This window comes from Peromyscus eremicus, chromosome 20 (genome assembly GCF_949786415.1).
Source record: "Peromyscus eremicus chromosome 20, PerEre_H2_v1, whole genome shotgun sequence".
NCBI lineage: Eukaryota > Metazoa > Chordata > Mammalia > Rodentia > Cricetidae > Peromyscus > Peromyscus eremicus.
Genome location: NC_081436.1, coordinates 11645302 through 11666469, shown reverse-complemented (window position 1 = coordinate 11666469; position 21168 = coordinate 11645302). Strand labels below are relative to the sequence as shown.

General features: G+C 39.2%; 1 protein-coding gene across 1 annotated transcript in view; it reads left to right on the top strand.

The window, feature by feature from the left end:
• The window catches only part of Muc19 (mucin 19, oligomeric), a 194988-nt gene that overhangs the window by 26925 nt on the left and 146895 nt on the right, over positions 1–21168 (top strand). The window contains exons 17-33 of the mRNA XM_059247992.1: positions 1571–1784; positions 2437–2559; positions 2984–3107; positions 4455–4590; positions 7011–7103; positions 8110–8194; positions 8297–8434; positions 9556–9705; positions 11413–11507; positions 12104–12230; positions 14044–14290; positions 16385–16437; positions 16961–17061; positions 17288–17439; positions 17751–17889; positions 18863–18967; positions 19062–19256. Coding sequence (XP_059103975.1) covers positions 1571–1784; positions 2437–2559; positions 2984–3107; positions 4455–4590; positions 7011–7103; positions 8110–8194; positions 8297–8434; positions 9556–9705; positions 11413–11507; positions 12104–12230; positions 14044–14290; positions 16385–16437; positions 16961–17061; positions 17288–17439; positions 17751–17889; positions 18863–18967; positions 19062–19256 — 2277 coding nt within the window. The remainder of the gene's footprint in view (positions 1–1570; positions 1785–2436; positions 2560–2983; positions 3108–4454; positions 4591–7010; positions 7104–8109; positions 8195–8296; positions 8435–9555; positions 9706–11412; positions 11508–12103; positions 12231–14043; positions 14291–16384; positions 16438–16960; positions 17062–17287; positions 17440–17750; positions 17890–18862; positions 18968–19061; positions 19257–21168) is intronic.

Sequence of the window (21168 nt, the reverse complement as noted above, 5' to 3'; positions counted from 1 at the left end):
GGGGTCAGCTCTGCTGCCCTCATGCGCCCAGAGCCAGCTCACATACATCCTGACAACAGGGTCAGCCTAGTATACTGCCCAGAAGGGGTGCAGATCCCACTTGGGAGCTGTGAGGCCAGTTTTCTTACCTGCTGCAGGTGGTATTGGGTAAGTGCAGGGGTGGGGGGAGGGCGGAGACATCTTTTCTCACTCGTACCACCACATGGCAGATAGAGGGGGTGGCAGGGTCAGCTCTCCTACTCTCATATCCTCAGAGTCATCTCGCAAGAGACCCCAACAATAGGTTCAGCTCTAGTGTACTGCCCTGGTGAGTTGTATGCCAGTGGTAAGGGGTAGGTCTATCTTTCCTGAGTATGTGTTTGGGGAGTTGGGTGCAACTCTCCCCTGAAAGGCAGGGCCAGCTCTCTTGTTGCAGTGTCCAGCCAGCAAGGACCAGGGTCATCTAGACTAGGGCTAGCGAAGGGTGGGCTGACTCAAAGCAGTTCACGGATTTCCACACATGTGGTACTTATGACCCCCTGTGCTAACACTGGCCACGGACACCATCACAAACCCCAGCTGCAGCAGGACCACAGACCCAGACATGGCCCTAGGCAGTGGCCCAGGCCAGATGTCTCCATGGCCTCAGATGGCAGCACAGACTACCCAGATCAGTATGGCTCCCACAAGGACATGGCCATCGGATACTGAGATGGTCTCAGCAGAATAGCAATTCTTGTCTACAAATTTTAAAACAGCCATGGAGATATAGGAGAAAATTCCCAAAAGCGATTTGTGAAAAATATTCTCAATGATTCTATTTTCAGCTGATTTGGTGTGTGTGTGTGTGTGTGTGTGTGTGTGTGTGTGTGTGTGTGTGCGTGTGTGTGTGTAGATTTTATCAGTCTTCCCCGGCTGAAATTAGTACAAACTACACAGTTGTTAAACAGGAGCTTTAATGTTTTTCTGAAAAAATTTTGATAACAGAAAATACCATGTGGTCGTTGAAATATGTTGAAATTCAAATGTTTTGAGGCACAGCATAATATGTCTTTCTTTTGTTTACTGACAGAGGACAAATAAATTATTTGTAGTATAAAAGCAAATGAATATCATTTCCGCTAAAAAAGGACACTGTAGTTTATGGTTACCTATCCGCCTGCCTGCTCATCAAATTGAAGCAGATCGACAGTTCAGGGCCAGGATCTCTTTTGGGAATTGTGCTTTTCCACCAGTGCCGTGCATTCCCTAGCATTGATAAGTTTCATCCTACCCACCTGTTTTCTCCAGATTGAAGACTCACTGCAGTGTAGGAGACAGATGGATAAATCTAGGTGATAAATCAAACAAATAAATCTGAAGCCATCATAGCCATCTGAAGTGTCAGAGGTAGACCTTTCTTCTGGGACTCTCTTTATCAATTATACAACCTAAGTTTAAAGTTTCAACTAGAATTCATCGGCCCTACTCCACAAGAGTTACAGAATGTTATATTATGACAAACAAAATTTCTGTATCTATCTTTTCTTAGAAATCCACCCTATTGCCCTTTTTTTCCTTACGTTTTAATGAAATGTGCTTTGCTTTGCAGTATTGTGACAAAATTATTGGAACTTACTTTGAGAAATGTGGGAAGGTTTCCCCTTCATCCAGTGAGTACAAAAAGGTGTGCGTTGATGAGTATTGTCGAACCGGAGGAGGCAAGGGCACTACATGTAACACCTTTTCAGAACTAGCCCGACTGTGTGCCTACGATGGTCCTGGTGTCTTTGAACACTGGCGAGATGATTCTGCTGTAGTGTGTGGTAGGTGCTTTTTTTCTTAGCAATAATAGGTTACAAAAAAATGCTTTCTTAAAGAACTCACTTTATATCTGAAAATATTTCTAAAAACAGTTTTCTTGAATGATTCTAAGGCCCAGAAAAGGAGTGAGAGCTAATTAAGTCTTGTCTCTAACATGTGTTTATGAGGAGACTGAGGCTCATTTATTGAGCCTTGTTGCAGAATTTTGTCTTAAGGTCTTAATTAGTATGCTCATCAGCAAAGCATAAGGGGAGAAATATAAATCCTATAAAATGCCACTGATTATTTTTTAGTAGTCTACTCTTGTTAAATTATTTTAAAAGATTAGTAAAATTAAAATATGAGCTTTATACAAAGTATAAGTATAATTTATACTTTGATGTTTGGGCTAATCTTTATAGAACTGAATATCAAATTCAACATGTGATGAAATTAAATGGTACCATTTACATTCCCTCTAAATTAAAAACTATCAGTGAAATAATGCTTGAGAAGTTGGCATCATTTAGTTTTATGGAGTGTCTAGAAAGATTGATTTGTGTTTTGAAAAGCAGACTCAATGAATCCCGTTGGAAAGGATGATTAGGTAACTGTATATTTACTCTGCTTATTTTCCTTTCATTTCTGAGTATACATATTTCTTTACATCTTCAGAAAAGCAACAATGTCCAGGAAAGCACATTTACAAAGAATGTGGACCTTCAAATCCTCCAACTTGCTCTAATGTGGCTCCTTTTCAAGACAGTGAATGTGTGAGTGGCTGCACTTGCCCAGAAGGTAATTTATCCTTGAGCATATTCACATCAACACAGAAAAACTAGGCAGAGTATAGCAAGCTGTAGCTCCAAAATGCTATTGCAGCAGGTGAATTATTCCTATCTATCCTCTGACAACCTACTCAAGAGTGTCAGATACTTTCAAAGCTCATGTGCGTTTTTAATCTCTGAGTACTGAGTTCCTGAATTCCACCAGACTACATTGGGCTTAATAGGTCCTGTCTCTATGGGGCAGTAACTCAGACTCAGAAGGTTTTCATCTATATTCCTGTCAGTCAAAATGAAAACGATCACTTCCACAAAAAAAGCAGCATTTCACGACACACCTTCACTCGCTTTAGAAAGAGTTCAGGAATGGCTACAGTTGTCAAAGAATTCATTGACGTTCATATAATTTTAAGACTACATCTATTTGTGTATGCTAGGTTATCTGTTGGATGATATTGGTGAGAAAGGAAAGTGTGTATTAAAGGAAAAATGCCCCTGTGAATCTAATGGAAAAGTGTACAAACCAGGAGAAGTCCGAGAAGGCCCCTGTGGTTCTCAATGGTACGTGTGTGCTTTTTGATTACATTTTATGAACGTGAAGATAATATCAAGGTTTTCATTCATGCTTAAAGTTATTCAAATTTTATTCAGCAAAAACGATGCCACTTAGAATTATAGCATGCCATGGGAAAGAAAGAAAGAAACAAACAAAAAGAAATTGTCAGTGTTTTTAAATTCTGGCATGCTACTCTTACAGATTCGGGGCAATAAATCAATTTCCCAGGAATTCTCAGAAATTCAAAATTATGATGATTTTGAACACACTTCTACTAATCTTCACACCCTACTATTTGGATAACTGAACTTGTGTTTAAAGCATAAATATGCTAAGTTTGGTAGTGCTTATGAAGAACTACAGGAATATTTAAACACCTAAACACATAATTTAAAGTGAAGGTCTCCAGTAATTGAACAGCCCCTCACAGTCACTTGTGGACACTGCTCACTGAAGGATCACTTTGTATGGAGATTGTGTTAGACCTTCAGAGGTCACACAAAGGCCTCGCACAAAGTACAGCATACATGAACTCGTTAGTAAGCATTTTGGTTTTTTATCGCCTTTCCTCTTCTCCTTCATGTTACACTTTAACCACATTACATTGGTTTACAGCTACACGTCTATCCACTATAGGCTAAGATCTGAATATGAGGGTGAACATGTGGGTCTCTTTCTTTCTTTCTGTGGTAACCTCACTTAATATTATTATACATTCTAAGTCCCTCCATTTTCTCGCAAATTTTGTGAGTATACTTCTCTTTAGAGCTGAATAGTTTTCCATATATGTACTAGATTGTTATTATCCATTCATCTGTTGATGGACAACTAGGTTGGCTCCACTTTTGAGCTATAGTGAGTAAAACAACAACGAAATGTGGAGCAAATATCTCTATCGTAGGGAGTGGAGGTCTCTGGGTCTATGCCCAGGAGTGCAATAGCTGTAGTTCTATTTTTGATGTTTTGAGAAGTAATGTCTTCTTAAGGCCTCTGTACATCTCTTAATACCTCTGCGCCTCTGTATGACACTACAAAGTACAAGTTTACACCGTAGTTTGTACCAGTTGCTTTCTCGCTAATAATAGAGCACGTTGACAAACCTCTGAAATCCAGTGTATAAGATTTATATATGGTTAATTCATGAAGTTATGGTTACTTTTCCTCAAAGGAACTGAAGTAGTTTAAAATATCATGATATTAAATCAATGATCCACCGTATCAGGGCTATTGCTAGGTGGGAAATGAGCTGATGGGGCTTGCTCACATATCAGCTTTGGATGGGATGTTCTAATGTCATGGTGTTTACTCAGTGTGCAGAAAATTTACCTTTGACTCACCTTTATATTCCACAGCACATGCCAAGAAGCAAAGTGGTCTTGTACCGAAGCTTTATGTACTGGAATATGCAAAGTGGAAGGGAGCTTATTTACCACTTTTGATAACAATGTATTTAGCCACCCTGGAGACTGTCACTTCTTGGCCATTCATGTAAGTACTTGCCTACATCTGTGAAAACTGAGCAAATTCTCAACTAATTTAAAGCACAATTCATTTTATGTTATTTATTTTTGGTAATTTCATACATGCATACAATGTATTTAGAGCATATCTATTTCCCACTTTACCCTCCCAGATATGTCCCTGCAAATCAACTTCATTTCCTTCACCTCCTTCTCCTTTCTCTCCTTCTCCTCTTCTTCTTTGTAACCAATTGACTGCAATTGTCACTTACATTACGCACATGGGTATTGGGTTATCCACTGGAACATGGGCAACCTACTAAGGACTACATCCATAAAAAAAACTGACTCCTTCCCTCTCAGTAACCATCAACTTTCAATAGCTCTTCAGCCAGGAGTGGGACCTTATGAGCTCTTCCCCTGTCTATACTGGAATGTTGACAGCTTGATGTTGCATGGGTCTTGTGTAGACAGCCACAGTTGCTATGTGATCATCAGTGAAATGACTCTGTTACGTCCAGAAGACATTAGTTTGTATCAGTCCTTCACAACTTCTGTATTTTACAATTTTTTTCCTCCCCTACTTCTATGATGTTCCTCGAGTCTTCTTGGGGAAGGGTTGTGACATGAATGTTTCATTTAGGGATAATAATTCAGTAGTCACTTTTTTTTATACTTGGGCCAATTTGAATCTCTACTACTACCTAGTGCAAAAACAAGCTTCTTTGATGAGAGGTGAAAACTAGTCTAATCTATGGGTGTAAGGATAGGTACTTAGAAAGACATTTGGTACAGTTGAATGCTAAGAGTAGTAGGTTCTGCCCAAGGGCGTATCATCTCCCCAACACAGATTCTTGGTCAGGGTTAGAGTTCCAGGCATGAGTTCCCTCTTGTGGAGCAAGCCAAGCCTCAACACCAATCAGAAAGATGTTAATTGCCCCCATGATATTCATGCCACTATTGCAGCACTTCCCATTTTCTATCTCCTGCTTTCAGTGGACAGGAGAAAAATGAATTGTGTTTCATGTTTCTGGTAAGAAATGAAGATGAACTGAATTTGTATACTGCAAGGAGAGAGGAGGGAGTTGATATGGGAAAGTTCCACCAAATGTAGTTCCTACTGCTCAAGATCTGTGTTCCAAAGTGATGATTCCTGTGTATCAATTGTAGCTCACAGGGTTTACTGCCGTACAAGACTTTACTCTTCCAGCAGCTTGCATAGTTCCTTCTGACACTAGGAAATCTGGCTGGCTGGGAGGAAGTACCTTTCCTATGGAGTTACTATATAAAGACATAAGAAGCAAACAGCCTTTGGATTATTGATTATACATTTCAGTGTCTGTTTTCTGTCACAAAATTGACATTGATATCATTGTACATTAATGTTATAGCATGTACACTCTGAAAATTTCTGGCTAAAACAAGTGAAATCCTAATTTGTGAACAAATTAATTGTGAACAAATTAGGATTCCTGAGTACATAGGAAAGTTGTTGTACTCTTCTGCCTGTCTGCGTATAGTCAACAGTACTTTATATAATCTGGTCCTGTATGTCCTAGAAGCATCTTCTTCATTATTCCCTGAATATTTTTAGCCTTTATTATACAGTGTGGCCCCGTTATAGGATGACTGCTGTGTTTACATTCAGACTCTTCTTAGTATTACAATCTCCAGTAATCTGAAGCCCAATAACAGGGTAGTTCCATTTTGTATCTCCTGCTTTCAGTGGACAGGAGAAAAATGAATTGTGTTTCATGTTTCTGGTAAGAAATGAAGATGAACTGGATTTGTGTACTGCAAAAAGAGAGGAGGGGGTTGATATGGGAAAGTTCCACCAAATGTAGTTCCTACTACTCAAGATCTGTGTTACAAAGTGATGATTCCTGTGTATCAAACATTGTTTTTTTTTCTTTCTTCTTATGCTCCTTTTGTTCACTCTATGAGGACTAGGGATGGGGAAAGAAGAAGAGAAACCCACTAAGGCATACAGAATGCTTGCTGTTTTCAGAGCAGTGTTTCAGAGACCTGCATGTCAGAGCTAGAAATCTCCTGACATTTCACACCAAAATTTACAGCCTTCCAAGTTAAAAACCTCTTGCATTTGTATCTATACAGATTCTACAGACTACTCAGGGATTCAAAAGCCATTTTACCTTTAATTCCTGATAAGCCCCACAAAGCACCACAATTATATTGGATGCAAGAGTGAAGATAAAACATTTTGTAGTAAAATGTCCATCAGTTGTATGGAGCATAGATTCCACACGACACCCAGACCATTTATAAGATGCTTGTCTGCTCCTGTGGGTGTGCCAGGGGGCTGGATGAGGTTGCTAGATTCTGAAGAGATTGTATGGAGAAACTGTGCAGATTTAAGTTCATTGTAAATAAATCACATAGAAATAGCATGTGAGAAAATTCTTGAACAAAAAAATAATTGTTTTACAGAATGAAAATATTTCTATTAGTGTTGAACTTCATCCATGTGACAATGGTCAGACAGGATCGTGCTTAAAGAGTGTTACGCTTCTTCAAAACTCCGTAAGTATTTACCTTCTGAATATTTAGCCCAAGGAAAATCAGATTGATGATTTCACAAACTAAAGTCTGGAGAGGGCTGAGGTGTTGTCTCAGTGAGTAGGAGAACTGGATCCAAATGTATGGGCATCTGAGGTCCAATGTCGAGGACCTTGGAATAGCTAGGCCATAGCCTCAGCCCTCTGGGTCAGAGGAAGAAGGATCACTGGGGCTTGCTGACAATCTAGCCTAGCCAAAACTAGTGAGATCCAGGTTAAGCAAAAGACCCTATCTCTTTGGGATAAGTCAAGGAGTGATAGAGCAAGATACCTAATGCCTTGCTCTGACTTATGCAGGAAAATGCATAGGTACATACATTCTCCCACACACATGTAACTCCCCTGTCCTCGACACACACTAAAATTCAAAATTAAAAAAAAAGAATAAAACATAGTTTGGGAACTGGAGAGATGGTTCGATTGATACTTTTTCTGGCCTTCATCCCTAGAATCCATGTGAGAAAAAAGAATGTTCAGCCTAGCTGCATTGCCTATAATTCCAGGGCAGGGGAGGCAAAGACAGAGCAGGGCCCTGGGGCTTGCTGATTAGCCAGTCTTGACAAATTGACAAGCTTCAGATTCAGTGAGAATCTATATATCAAAAGAACAAGGTGTGTGGCAATTTAGGAAGACACCTGGTTCAAGTCTGTGGCCTTCCACCTTCTATCACCCCTGCCACACATACACACGTGTGCAAAAAAGAGTCTGAAACTTTGAAGAATAATGACTTTGCCTGGGTGCTGATACTTACAAACGGTTATCACCTTGGTTTCAGTTTCCTTGTCTGTAAATTGGAGACAAGTGTTCCTTTCCAGGGCTGATATGGAAAGCATGAAGCATAGTATAAGAAAGGCTGCAAAGATATTTATATATCTATGCTATATAATTCAGCATGTTTTAGTGGCTTAAAATTTCAGCTTCATGTAGCACATTAAAGCCATGCTGAGCTAACGAAGTGTTTTAAATATTAGTCTCTTTCAGGTAGCAGATTTGTTTTCAATAGTGATGGGACAGTCACAAAGGATGGAGTTAGAATTAAAGGTTATTACTATTCAGGTAAGGTGAACAACAGCATTTAGAAACACATGCAAGACACATTTATTTACTTGGTTTTTAAAACTGACATGCTAATTTTTATGGTAAATTATTATTCAACAGATGATGTACAGATCTTCAATGCATCTTCTTTATACATGCAAGCAGAAGTACTCTCTCTCCTAAAAATGCAAATACAAATCTCTCCCGTGATGCAGTTGTATGTGTCCATGCCTCCTGATGCATTCACAGACACTGTTGGTAAGTCTGCCAAATAGTGTTATTTCCAAAGATCCAGTATCATTCATTTAATGTGGCAATGTAATATTACAAAAATACCTCCTACACTCTGAGTGGTCACATATGACATGAGACTGTTAACCTGCTGTGTGTTCAGCCGGTTTGTTTAACCTGCATTTAAGAGAACAATGTAACCATCAACCTTTGTCCATCCAGAATCAATACCAAAAGGTGTTCAACAATTCATGCATTTAAAAATTTTGAATTAAGACTTTTATTTAGGGGCTGGAGAAATGGCTCAGTGGTTTAGGGCACTTGTTGCTCTTTCAGAGAGCCTTGGTTCAACTCTCAGCACCCACATGGTATCTCAAAACCATCAGTAACTCCACTGCCAGCTGATTTGATGCTCAATCTTCCTCCATGGGTACCAGGCATGCAGGTGGTGCACTTACATGCATGCAGGCAATGCACACATCCATATGAAAGGAAATCTAAAAATATTTAAGGATTGTAACTTAGTTAACATTTTGAAAATGTGCTTTATATGTACGTTTACTAGTAGTGTATATGTTAAGACCTTGGCATGTAGCTGAATAAATGAAAATACAGTATGTATAACTTTAAAACTCAGGGGCAAGTGATTACTATTTGCCTTTAGGTCTCACCACATGCTCATTCATTTTTCTGAAGTTTCACATCAAATAAAAATGAGCTCCTCTTTATAGTCATAAAGGTTGAACAAATAAATGGCAAGTCCCATAGAAGGGTTAATGCATACATGGTACAAGCTTTATGCTACATTTTTACTTTGAAAGGTAAGGTATTTTCATATAGACAAAGAAAGCAACTTGTGGACTGGACAGCTTTGTCAAGGAAGGCACATAGCCTTAGGGCGATTTCCCTCTCTAAAGTTACCATGACCAGCAACCACGTACCTATGTATGGCACATGGTTTTCTGTGTTCTGGAATTTTTGTGAAAGACCAATGAATGAAGTCTGAAGTGACATAAGATTTTAATGAATGTGCGCCACTATTAACTAAACATATTTCAAGTATTTCTTACACTGTTTTCAGTAAAGTAGCCAAAAGGCTGAGTAGGTGGAAATACTAACCTTTGCTCTGTGTCGTTGACATCATGCAGGTCTTTGTGGTTCCTACAACAATAAGGCAGAAGATGATTTCATGTCCAGTCAGAAAATTCTGGAGAGTACAGCTCAGGCATTTGCGAATTCCTGGGAGATGATGTCTTGCCCTAAGGGGAGCCCCTCGTCCTGTGTCAGCATCGAAACAGGTGACAGCCATTGAGAATCAAACTCTGTTGTTCACAGTTGGTGCTGGTACTTATAGAATTATGCTGATAATCATATGAACACATCAGATCACCTTGCCTCTAGCTCATATTTCTCACCCTGTCCCAGTTTTAGAAGAAATAGAGAAGCAGTCTGGTTTGGGTATGTGTCTAGAAAACCCATTCTTCATTGGTAACTCATCTCTGTCGTCTTTTACCATACCCTCTCTTTCTTACACTGTGACAGAACAATAGGGCTAGAGGAGGTTTTAGAAATTATTCGGCTTATTCATTTCCCCTCCTTTTTTAGTGGTGCAAATGATCATTGGTTTTCCGTGATGTACACCACTTGTTCAGTAATACCAGTTCCAACACAGTCCTAACTACAGCCTGACACATACGTGGTTCCTGTTTTAGCCTGTTAAAGGCTTTCACTGATGCTAGTTTGTTTATTCCCATACCAACTCGCAGAGGACATGATGTGGCCACCGTCTATATTAATACAAACGTAGATGGTACAGGACAGAGGCCCTGGACTTCCTAGGGATCACAGATGACACAGCAATCTAAGCACTTGGAAACCAGTGACACTGAGATGCCTCCTGTGGTTGTGGCAGTTTTCATGGGGGCTTCATGTCACTCCTTTTATAAATAAGAAATGCAGTGGAAGCAAGCTTACAATTTGTGAATATGCTAACCAGATTTTTCAAAATGATATATATATATATATATATATATATATATATATATATATAAAACAGAGTCTGATCAATTTATAATATTCTTTTAAATTATTAAGGCAGTCCCAAATGGAAATATCACCCACTAATTTCAAATTGACAACTAGTTGGTAGAAGTATTGTTATAATTTCTATTTGGGGAGGTTTAGTGGCTGTGTTATTTAGTTTGGGGTTATTTCAGTAAAAGAGTTATGAGATTACAGAAAAGAGTGCATTTCTTATAAGGAGCAAAGTTAATGTTCAGTAGAAAAGAGGCCAGCGTGTTGTAGTGTATATAAAATAAATCTGATTTTCGGTGTATTACATTTGAATTAGTAACAGCATAAATTAAACTGAAGTTGGAGAAGATGTTATTAATAGTAACAGTTTCAGAAAAAGTGGAGTGACAGGTTGCTGCATATTTGCCAGAATACTGATCATAGGTGCTTTCTCTGTCTGTCATGAGGTCAGACTCCTTTATGCTTAAAATCATTATGGAAAGCACTTGCTGTCACCTCCCTTTTTATGAATTTTTTTTCTGTGAACTTAGTGTGGGGTAGATATTTATAAATGAAAAACGTATCAGTTAAACACTTTTCAGAAAATACATTTTGTTTATTGATCCTGGTGATGCTACGTCATGTGACGCAGATGTAATGCAGAAGAGGTGGCAGGTGAGCCACGTTAGTGCACAGCAAAGGGACACTTAAGATGTCATGTACTTCATTATATATAGAAACTACATTTCAGAGAAATGTGAAACGGGTTACTGGAAGAAGCCCGTAGTAATAAAGATTTTACTTTTGAGTGTGCTCTGTTTGCACTGTGTTATTTTAAACATAGTGACATTGAATTTGATCCATCACAGCAACTACTTTGAGGGCAAAACTCTTCATAGAGGTAGATCTCTGAGAAATATACAGCTTTCCTTTAAATTAAAGACACGTTGGTATTACCGAGGCTAACCTTGGACACTTTCACTTCCTTCCAGAGGAGTTTGCTGAAAGTAACTGTGGGATTCTTCTCAATTCAAGTGGGCCTTTTGCTGCCTGCCATCAAACTGTGAACCCCAAGTTCTACTATGAGGTATGTGATGGTCTAGCACTACCGGCCTTTATTAGAAATATTTTGCTGATTTTGACGAAGCATGCACATTTTAAACATTTTCAAATTATTACTATTGTCAATAGATTAAGGTATATGCTTAAAAATAGAATTAGAGGCTTTTTGTTTGTTTGTTTTTGTTTTTTTCGAGACAGGGTTTCTCTGTGTAGTTTTGGTGCCTGTCCTGGAACTCACTCTGTAGACCAGGCTGGCCTCAAACTCACAGAGATCCACCTGCCTCTGCCTCCCAAATGCTGGGATTAAAGGCGTGAACCACCACTGCCTGGCGAGTCTAATGATTTACTTAAGTATTAGATGCACTAACTTTATAAATCTAATACTGGGGAAGAATCTCAAACAAGAAAAACATTGAATAACTTCTCCTTTTTCCTTTTTAAAGTGGATTAATAATTAATTAGCTATTTTAAATATTTAAAAACATTTCTGAATGTCTCAAAGTACAATTTAATTGTGGGGCCAGGGATGCCTGGAGATACAGTCAGCTGTTACACTCGAATTGATTGTTCCTCTGACTCACTTTAGAATGTAATATGTATATATATCTTTTTATTTGAAAGGAATGCAAAAAATACACGTGCTCTTGTGAAAACAGCCAAGACTGCCTGTGTACAGTTTTAGGGAACTATGTGAAGGCATGTGCTGAGAAGGAAACATATCTAGCGGGCTGGAGAGCTGGACTATGTGGTGAGTAGGAGAGTGACTGTCTGTGGCAGATGCCTCCACTTCCTCCTCTGCTTCCTCCTCTGCTTCCTCCTCTGCTTCCTCCTCTGCTTCCTCCTCTGCTTCCTGTGTGCACCTGTGCTGGGCTACGGAGACACATGCATTTACAAACTTGTACCCAATACTTTCAAAAACTATTTTTTTTAACAATTACGGGGTCTCCCTTTTTCTTGTGGTCTCTTGGCCACCAGTCCACAAGGACACAGGGAGCAGAGGCAGCATGCAGGGCCTGTGAGTACAATGGAAATAGTCCTTAGGGAGTCTGCTTCAGTGTTACAGCTCAACTTTATTTCAGAGTAAGGGGAATATGTAGATGGGGACAGTGGTTGGGGTATCACCTAATTTGCATTTGGCAGCATGGTCCTACCTTACAGCTGGAGCACAATATGTGATTATCATATGGATAGCAAGGGGAGAAGGGGAGCACTTGCAGGGAGCAAAGGCCACACTTATAATAAGTCAGGCATCCAGACTCCGGGACAGCTTCCAAATAAGGTCAGACATCCGGGTCTAGACACTATCTAAACAGGGTAGGGAGGGAGTCCTGCTGCAAAGGGAGTCCTCTATAGTATGTTGAGCTCAGAGAGCCATCCAGACGTGGTGAACTGCAACCTTAAGCAGTAGAGCCCTCCAACAAACGATCATCGGCAAATCTTGAATTTTAACATTTTGATTCATTCCTTTACTTAATGTTTTTGTATTTTTAAGATGATCGATATTTATAGGAATATGCTTAATTATTGTATACTGAAATTTACATAATTTTTCATTTGTAAATTTGGAGCCCAAATATTATAGTTAAAATATGTATCATATTCCTTGAATATGAAATCATAAAGATTTACCCTGAGAAAAGAATAACAGCAACCAAAACAATCTTCAATGGGTTGGACATGGGGGCTTGTGCTCCAATTCCCAGTACTTGGAAGGCTGAGGCAGGAGGATTTCTGTGAGTTTAAGGACAGCCTGGGCTATATAACAAAATCCTGTCTCATAAAAGCCTGCAGATTTGAGGAAAGTGATATCCTCTAGACTTCTCAGCACTTCATGGCCCATGTCCAATCAGCAATAGGGCTGGTCACCTTCCCTCCAGGATCTCTTCACAGCTTAAATTTCCTCTGCCATTAATTTAGCAAAAGGAAATCTCTTCCCTTTCTTTTCAGCTTGTCTAATTGTAATGACCTTCTTTGGTATTTCCCTTCTGCTCCTTCTAATCTATATTCTAGGGTGAAATTCAGATAATCTTTAAAGTAAAATCACATAAGACATAAAACAATGCCAGTTGTTTCTCCTGGTTTAAAGGGTCCTATGACCACTGACAGTGCCCCTGGACTTGGAGCTTCCACCTTTGGTATGCTCTTTGTGAGAATCATGCTGTCCCCCAGCTTAGGCTGTTGTCTTCGTGTAGAATTACCCTTTTCTGGGCTTCAATTCCCCTGTTAATTGACCCATTCTCCTCCCTCAGTACAGATCTTAGCTGTGCGTGGAGACAGTATATGCATCTTCCCTTTTATGGCACATGCCACAGTTGTCCTTAAAACTGGAACATAAACCACACAAGAGCAGTGTGTATTGCCTACCCTGCCTGTGGGCTTTGTCTGAAACATTGACTGAACAGAATGAATAAAAAAATAAATAAACCAATGAGCAAATCAATTTTTTCTACACTCATAACTTTAATTATGAATAATCTACTTTGTTCTTTATAAACATCAGTGTGAAGGAAGTTCTCTTCCTGAACATACACATAGTAACTATTCTTATCTCTTCCCCACAGAGATTTCTTGTCCAAGTGGCCTTGTGTTTGACTACAAAGTGAAAACCTGCAACAGTTCTTGCCGATCGCTCTCACAACGAGACAGAAGCTGTGATATAGAAGACATTCCAGTTGATGGATGCACTTGCCCTGAGGGGATGTACCAGAACAGTGAAGGAAACTGTGTTCAGAAATCTGAGTGTGACTGCTATGTTAACGATGAGATTGTGCAACCTGGCAAATCCATCCTTATTGATGACAATAGATGGTATGTAGTAGATTATATAGACACTCATTATGATGCCCACAGCAGATAACATAGATGCTTGTTATGACACTGACAAGGAAATGTGTTCTTGCTGGTATGAAGTCTTCCTCAGATCTACCATATTTTTCATTTTCCATTTATAATTGCAGCTGGTTGGTTCTTCTTTTATTCTGGAGGACCCACTGTACCATAGTGACAATACATGGTCGGTTCTACTCTGCTTTAAACATCAGGAGGAATATGTTCTGGCAGATTTTATAAAGAGACATTGCAAAATGATTTTATACTCAGATCTACTGTTTTAGTCTGTAGCATTCTGCAAATACTTGTTAAGTGCCTATGTCTAGGGCTTGTATGGATTGCTAGAATTTCAAAAGGAAGTAGTCATTGCCTTACACACACAAACTAAGCTAGGTGTTTATTACAATAAAGTAATAACAGTCACTGTCTGAGGAGTTGGAGAAGCTTTCCATGTTAGGTTTTGGGGGGGGGTGTGCAAATAATGAGATACAGACCACAATGTCTAAAAACCAGAAACAAATTTTATTCCAAAAATTCACCATGGGGAGAAAAAGCTTACCAGTTAACTGGGACCGTAGCCAGAGTTTGGGCTTCTGAATTATGGCAAATGGGGGCAGGTTTTGAGCCCCCTTTTATAGTAAGAGGTCAGCATTAGGCATGGACAAGAAAATTTTTACAATTTTGAAGTCAAACTTTTAGAGACATATTGCATTTTAAGATTTACAATTCCTGCTAACAAGGTCTTAGAAAATTCCAGCTAATTGATGTTTGTAGAAGCCTCTAGTCTTTCCTGACACAATTAATAGTGTTTGCCCGAAACCTGCACTTTCCTGACATGGCTGTTTTCCCATAGCAGGGAAAGGTATGAAACAAGGCAAAGCGGGTCATCACATAGGGGTGCTGGGGTAAAGTTTATTGGATGGGATGGGATGTACTGGGAGTCACGCAGACCTCAGTAAAAGTGAACTTTATTCTACGGCAGTTGTTGGTTGTAAGTGGCAGGAGGGTTATCATGAAAAGCTAACCCCTGGCTGCTGAGAGCCATTGTACAAAGACAGATCTGCTGGTTGTAAAGCAAAGAAAACCATAGTTCAAAGTTCATCCCTATTTGCCGGCAGAGCTGATGGCTGTCAGCTTCCATCTCTTCAGACTATCACTTTACATTCCTATGTTTCTCTCTTCCTGTTCCCGGACTTTTCACCCAGAGGAGGCTGGAATTGGAATTCTCCTAAGCACTGACTGTTGTTCCAGACAAAACCGATGTGTGGAGAATGATTTCCGTGAAAAGAATGATATAGCAAGTGCTTAAAAATTATTGGGCACAGGAGCTATTGTACAAGGTTAAGCTAGAAACTTAGACAACAGCCAGGCTGTGGCCTAGATTCCAAGTTCACAGACATGTGGTTGGGGTTTGAGGATAAGCTTTCTTTCCCTCTGTACTGCAGTCAAGTGATGATGAACCACAGGCTGTCTGTCCACAGCAGTGGCATCTCAGTACTAGTGATCCAGACCACCAGCAACTCCTGCCAACACTACTGGGTTACTTAACTCTTCTTTCCTTTCCTTTGACTTCCTCTCTACCTGAATCACCTTCCCTGCTCTGTGACCGGAATGTCTAAGGTAAAGCTGAGTTTTAGTTGGGCCACTAGCCTTCTTGGACAAATAACTGACAGTTGCTGAAAGAACAGAAAGACACTTGCATGTCATTTAAGGCCATACATGATCTTGTCCCAACTTACTCACTTCCCCCATTGAGTATTATCCTGCTTGCATCCTCAGGAAATTCTTAGTAACCTTTGAAACACACCTTGTTCTTTCTGCCATCAGTGTTTCATATTCCCTGCTAGATCAGATTCTGCGGTTAAACTTTCCATGAAGTTTTCTGACATCCATAGAAGTTGAACATTTCTGCAGTACTTGTAAGGTTATACATAATAATAATAATAATAATAATAATAATAATAATAATAATAATAAATATATATATTATTTTAACTGAGTCACATTTGTCCAATTGCTCTTAAACTTTAATGTTTAAAGAGATAAAAATAAATGGTTTCCTTCTATTTCTAGTGTCTGCCAGGATGGAGTGCTTCTTTGCCAAACTCCCCTTGATTTGACCATACGTAAGTGGTTTTTATTGCTATTATTATAGTACTTGTTGGCTTGATTTCCAATCCATGCCTTCATTTCTTTTCCCTCTGATCCTCTTGTTGCCTCACCTCTCTGCCTATCTATCTATCTATCTATCTATCTATCTATCTATCTATCTATCTATCTATCTACCTATCTATCCATCCATCCATCCATCCATCCATCCATCCATCCATCCATCTATCTATCTATCTATCTATCTATCTATCTATCTATCTATCTATCTATCTATCTATCTAATCATTCTCTCTCTCTCTCTCTCTCTCTCTCTCTCTCTCTCTCTCTCTCTCTCTCTCTCCCTATCTTGCTAGACTCTTATAAAACAACCCAGGCTGGCCTCGAAAGGACAGCAATTCTTCTACCTCAGCATCCCAAATGCTGGAATTACAGGCATGTGCTAGAACTCCTCCTTCTTACCTAAGTAACTGTTAATAAAGTGGTCAAAAACAGATCAGGAGCTCTTGATTAACAATTACTTCTTATTTTATCTTGCAGAAAACTGTTCCAGGGGTGCTGAGTATGTAGACTGCAAAGATCCCAAGGCACAGAGAAGGACTGAAAGGACATGTAGCACCCGGAATATACCTGATTTTGAGGTGAGTAACATTACCTCAGAGTGGAGCCTTTTAAAACATGAAAATTTTCAGGGTAAATAGAAGCCATAATCTCTGAGAAAGATAGCTACATCATTGCGTACATGCATGATCTGTTTCATTTGTCAAATTTGAGCCCCAGATGTACAGTGGCTAAATCAATACATTTAACTTGATGCTGATAATATAACATGATGACAGAGTGTCGGTTCTGTATGTTTTCTTGTAGGGAGACTTGCCTTGCAAACGTGGGTGCTACTGTCCAGTAGGAATGGTCCGTAACTCTAAAGGAATATGTATACATCCTGATGACTGTCCCTGCTCTTTTGGTGACAGAGAATATGAACAAGGAAGTGTTACTTCTGTTGGCTGCAATGAGTGGTATGTAATAAAGAATTTGCAATTTGTTAGTTTTAGATATTTAGAAATAGATAGCTGTTATATTTTTATGGGAATGAGAAAGTCATGCCTAGGGCTGTTAGAAAGAATAATGGCCAACTTGTTAGCAAAAGATAGTATTTTTTTTTCAAAAAAACCCTTTGTGTAGTATTACATAACATGAACACTAGACAATATAATTAGGATACCTACAATTTCTTTAAGCCAAGACACATTTTATGATTTTTTACAAACCAATAAAATACATAAATCATGGCAAAAATAGTTATCACTCTTCAATTTTCTCCTTTCAGTACTTGCATAAAAGGGTCTTGGAACTGTACCCAAAATGAATGTCAAACAACTTGCCACATCTATGGGGAAGGACATGTCAGAACCTTCGATGGAGAAAGTTACAGCTTTGATGGGCTCTGCCAGTACACATTCCTTGAGGTAATTCCTTGAGGTATATTTTATAATAAGTTTTTCTGTCCTTCATAATTATTCTTCCTATGCTCATGAGTACAGGGGAATTTTTTTTTTTCAGTTTTGATATGTTTCTAGAAGGGGGAGTGTTTTCCAGTGCGATGCTGCCTCGGGTGGCTCTACTGACTTCTGGCTTAGCTCCATTAGATGTGGGACTGTGGCCACGTTCCTTTAGGTCTCAGAGTCTAAGATTCTGCATCCATAAAATGTGCATGAAAATAGTCCCTGCTCGAATCCAAACGGGAGCACACATTGTAGCCCACATTAAGTGCCTAGTGAGTGAATGTTAGATCCTAGCTGTAGCAGCAGAGATGGTGACTAGAATTTCCCAAGTGCTTCCTTGCCTATGACATTGACAAAATTTATTGTTTTTTAAATCATTGTAATACTGCTAGACAACTATTATTGCTCCTATAATACAGCTAGAGAAGGGGAGCTTTAAGTAAATCGAACGGCTTAAACTACTAACTAGAGGATGCCATTGATAAAGAATGCAATGTGTGATTTCAGTGTTTATGCTTTTTAGATGCAATTAAGCTCCTCGATAAGCTATCATCTAGTGGGTAAAGTTTGGGTTGTTTTTCATTTGTAGATTAGTTATGGTTGCTGATCAAATTTTGTATAAATGACTGAAGAAAAAGAACCACCCTTAGCTATTTAAAGAACCCCCAAACAAACTAATGATTCCTATATATGACATAAACACATAGACATCTACGGTAAAGTCTGGACTTGTGTGGAAGCAATGGAATTAGCTTTGAATTAAAATAGGCTAATTAGAGTAAACTCTGCAGGATGCCTAGCCACAAATACAGCCAAGCTCCTGCATTTTAGGAATTTTTCACCACAGCATATGATGTATTTCATTTAAGAAATCATCTGTAGATATTGAAGTTTATGTTCCTGACACTCATAAACTATTGTAATTTACTTTTAATAGGATTACTGTGGCCAAGAAAACGGCACATTCCGTATTTTAACTGAGAGTGTCCCATGCTGTGAAAACGGGCTCACCTGTTCCAGAAAAGTCGTCGTGGCTTTCCAGGTGTGATATGACTCATCTTTGCTTGAATTTTCTCCCAGATTATGAACTTTCTAACTGAAAGGGCTCTTTGTAAAATCTTCCTTTTAATTTACAGGATCAAAACATCGTCTTACAAGATGGTAAAGTAACAACAGTTCAAACTACCGAAAATGCGGATTGTGAGCGCAATGGGACCCTGTACTCCATCCACACTGTTGGCCTCTACCTAATTGTGAAACTTGCGAACGGAATCATCTTGATTTGGGATAAATATACAAAAGTATCTGTTATTTTGGACCCAAAGTGGCAGGTTTGTGCATCTCTCACAAGCTGGGGAAATTGACATTTAGAAACAGGTTAGGGTCTCAGTTACTATAATGAGCCTACTTACTTCTCTTTAGTTATCATTAAATATAATAAAATGACCAAATCTGATAGGAATCTGGAGACAGTCTAGTCTAACTGTATCTACTTTCTTGAGATTGTCACATGATATGATTTTAAGGTAATTATATGTTTTACATTAAGTATATTTCAAGTAGTAGGTATTCTAAAACTATGAGTATATGCATATATAATTACCTTAAAATCACAAATATAATTATTTTTCATTCTTAAATCATTTATTATGCCATGCCTTTAATCCCAGCACTCAAGAGGCAAAGGCTGGTGGAGCTCTGTGAGTTTGAGGCCAGCCTGGTCTACATAGTGAGTTCCAGGACAGCCAGGACTATGTAATAGTAAACCCCCCCAAAAAATATTTATTATGCTTGATACTAGATCATTTTATAATATAGGATGGCTTAAACTAAATGGGAGAATTTTACTCACACATTCTGATTCTTCTGAAAATTAGAATTCCCTATGATTCAGTGTTTATAATGGTGATGTTTAGGGCTATCTATCTATCTATCTATCTATCCTCTATCTGCCACCCATCTCTTTGATATATCTATATTTTCAACTCTGTAGTAGGTACAACTGATTCTTGTTATTTTCATACAGGGTTGTATAAGATCATTTTTACGCATGTAGATAATGTGTTTGAACAGTCTCCCTTCTGTCCTATTAGCCTTCCTCTTCTCAACCCTTCTGCCTCTCACTAGCCCCCACTGTCTCCTAGATGGTTTCACTTGCACTTTCACACATCGGTAAATGCAATGCTCTCGTACCAATACTATCCAGGATCTACAATTGAAAGAAAGTGTGTGGCATGTCTTCCTGAGACTGAGTTAGCTCTCGGTGCTCTTTAATTTGTGTCAATTTTACACAAACTAAAGTTGCCTTGGAAGAGAGAGCTTCAGGTGAGGAATTGCCTCCAGCAGATTGGCTTGTGGTATGTCTGTGAAGCGTTTTCTTAATTGCTAATTGATATAGGAGGGGCCCAGCCTGCTATGGTGATGCTATCCCTGGGCAGCTGGGCCTGGGCTAAATACTCAACAAAGCTAAGCAATTCCTAGGACACAAGCCAGCAGGTAGTCTTCCTCTGTGGCCTCTGCTTCAGTTTCTGCTCTAGGTTCCTGCTTTGAGTTTCTACCTTGGCTTCCTTCAGTGATGGCCCGTGACCTTGTATGATAAACACTTTCCTCCTCAAGTTGGTTTTGATCAGTGTTTATCACAGATTGATCTGTGATTGTAACTTGATTATCTCCAGTTGCCTCCATTCTCCAGGAAGGGAAGTTATTTGTTTCTCATTATGACCGAACATTTCCGTTGTGTATATGAGGCACATTTTCTTCATTCATTCCTCTTTTAGAACTTACATTGACTCCATCCATTACTTAGCTGTTGTGAGGGGTGTTTTTATAAACATTGGTGTGAAAATACCTCTCGATGGCTGAGGCATATGGAAGGTCTGTTCCTAGTTTTTTGACAGACCTCCAAGCTGTTTTCCGTAGTGGCTGATCTAGTTGACATTCCCCCAGCGGTGTGTGCTGTCCCTTTTCACCCATGCTCTTCAGCATTTGTTGTCCTTTGTCTTCCTGATGACTATGATTTTGACTGGGGGGAGTTGGATCTCAATGTCCTTCTGATCTGCATTCTTTGATGGCTGCTGTAATAGTTACCATAAGGAGCTAGCAGTTTTGCTGGCACCATTTGTTGGAGAGGCTGCCGGCAACCTTAAATTAGCTGTGTAGCTTTATTTCTGGGTCCTCTCTTCCATTGATTCACATATCTGTATTTCTGCCAGGACCACATAGGTTTTACTGATATGGTTCTGT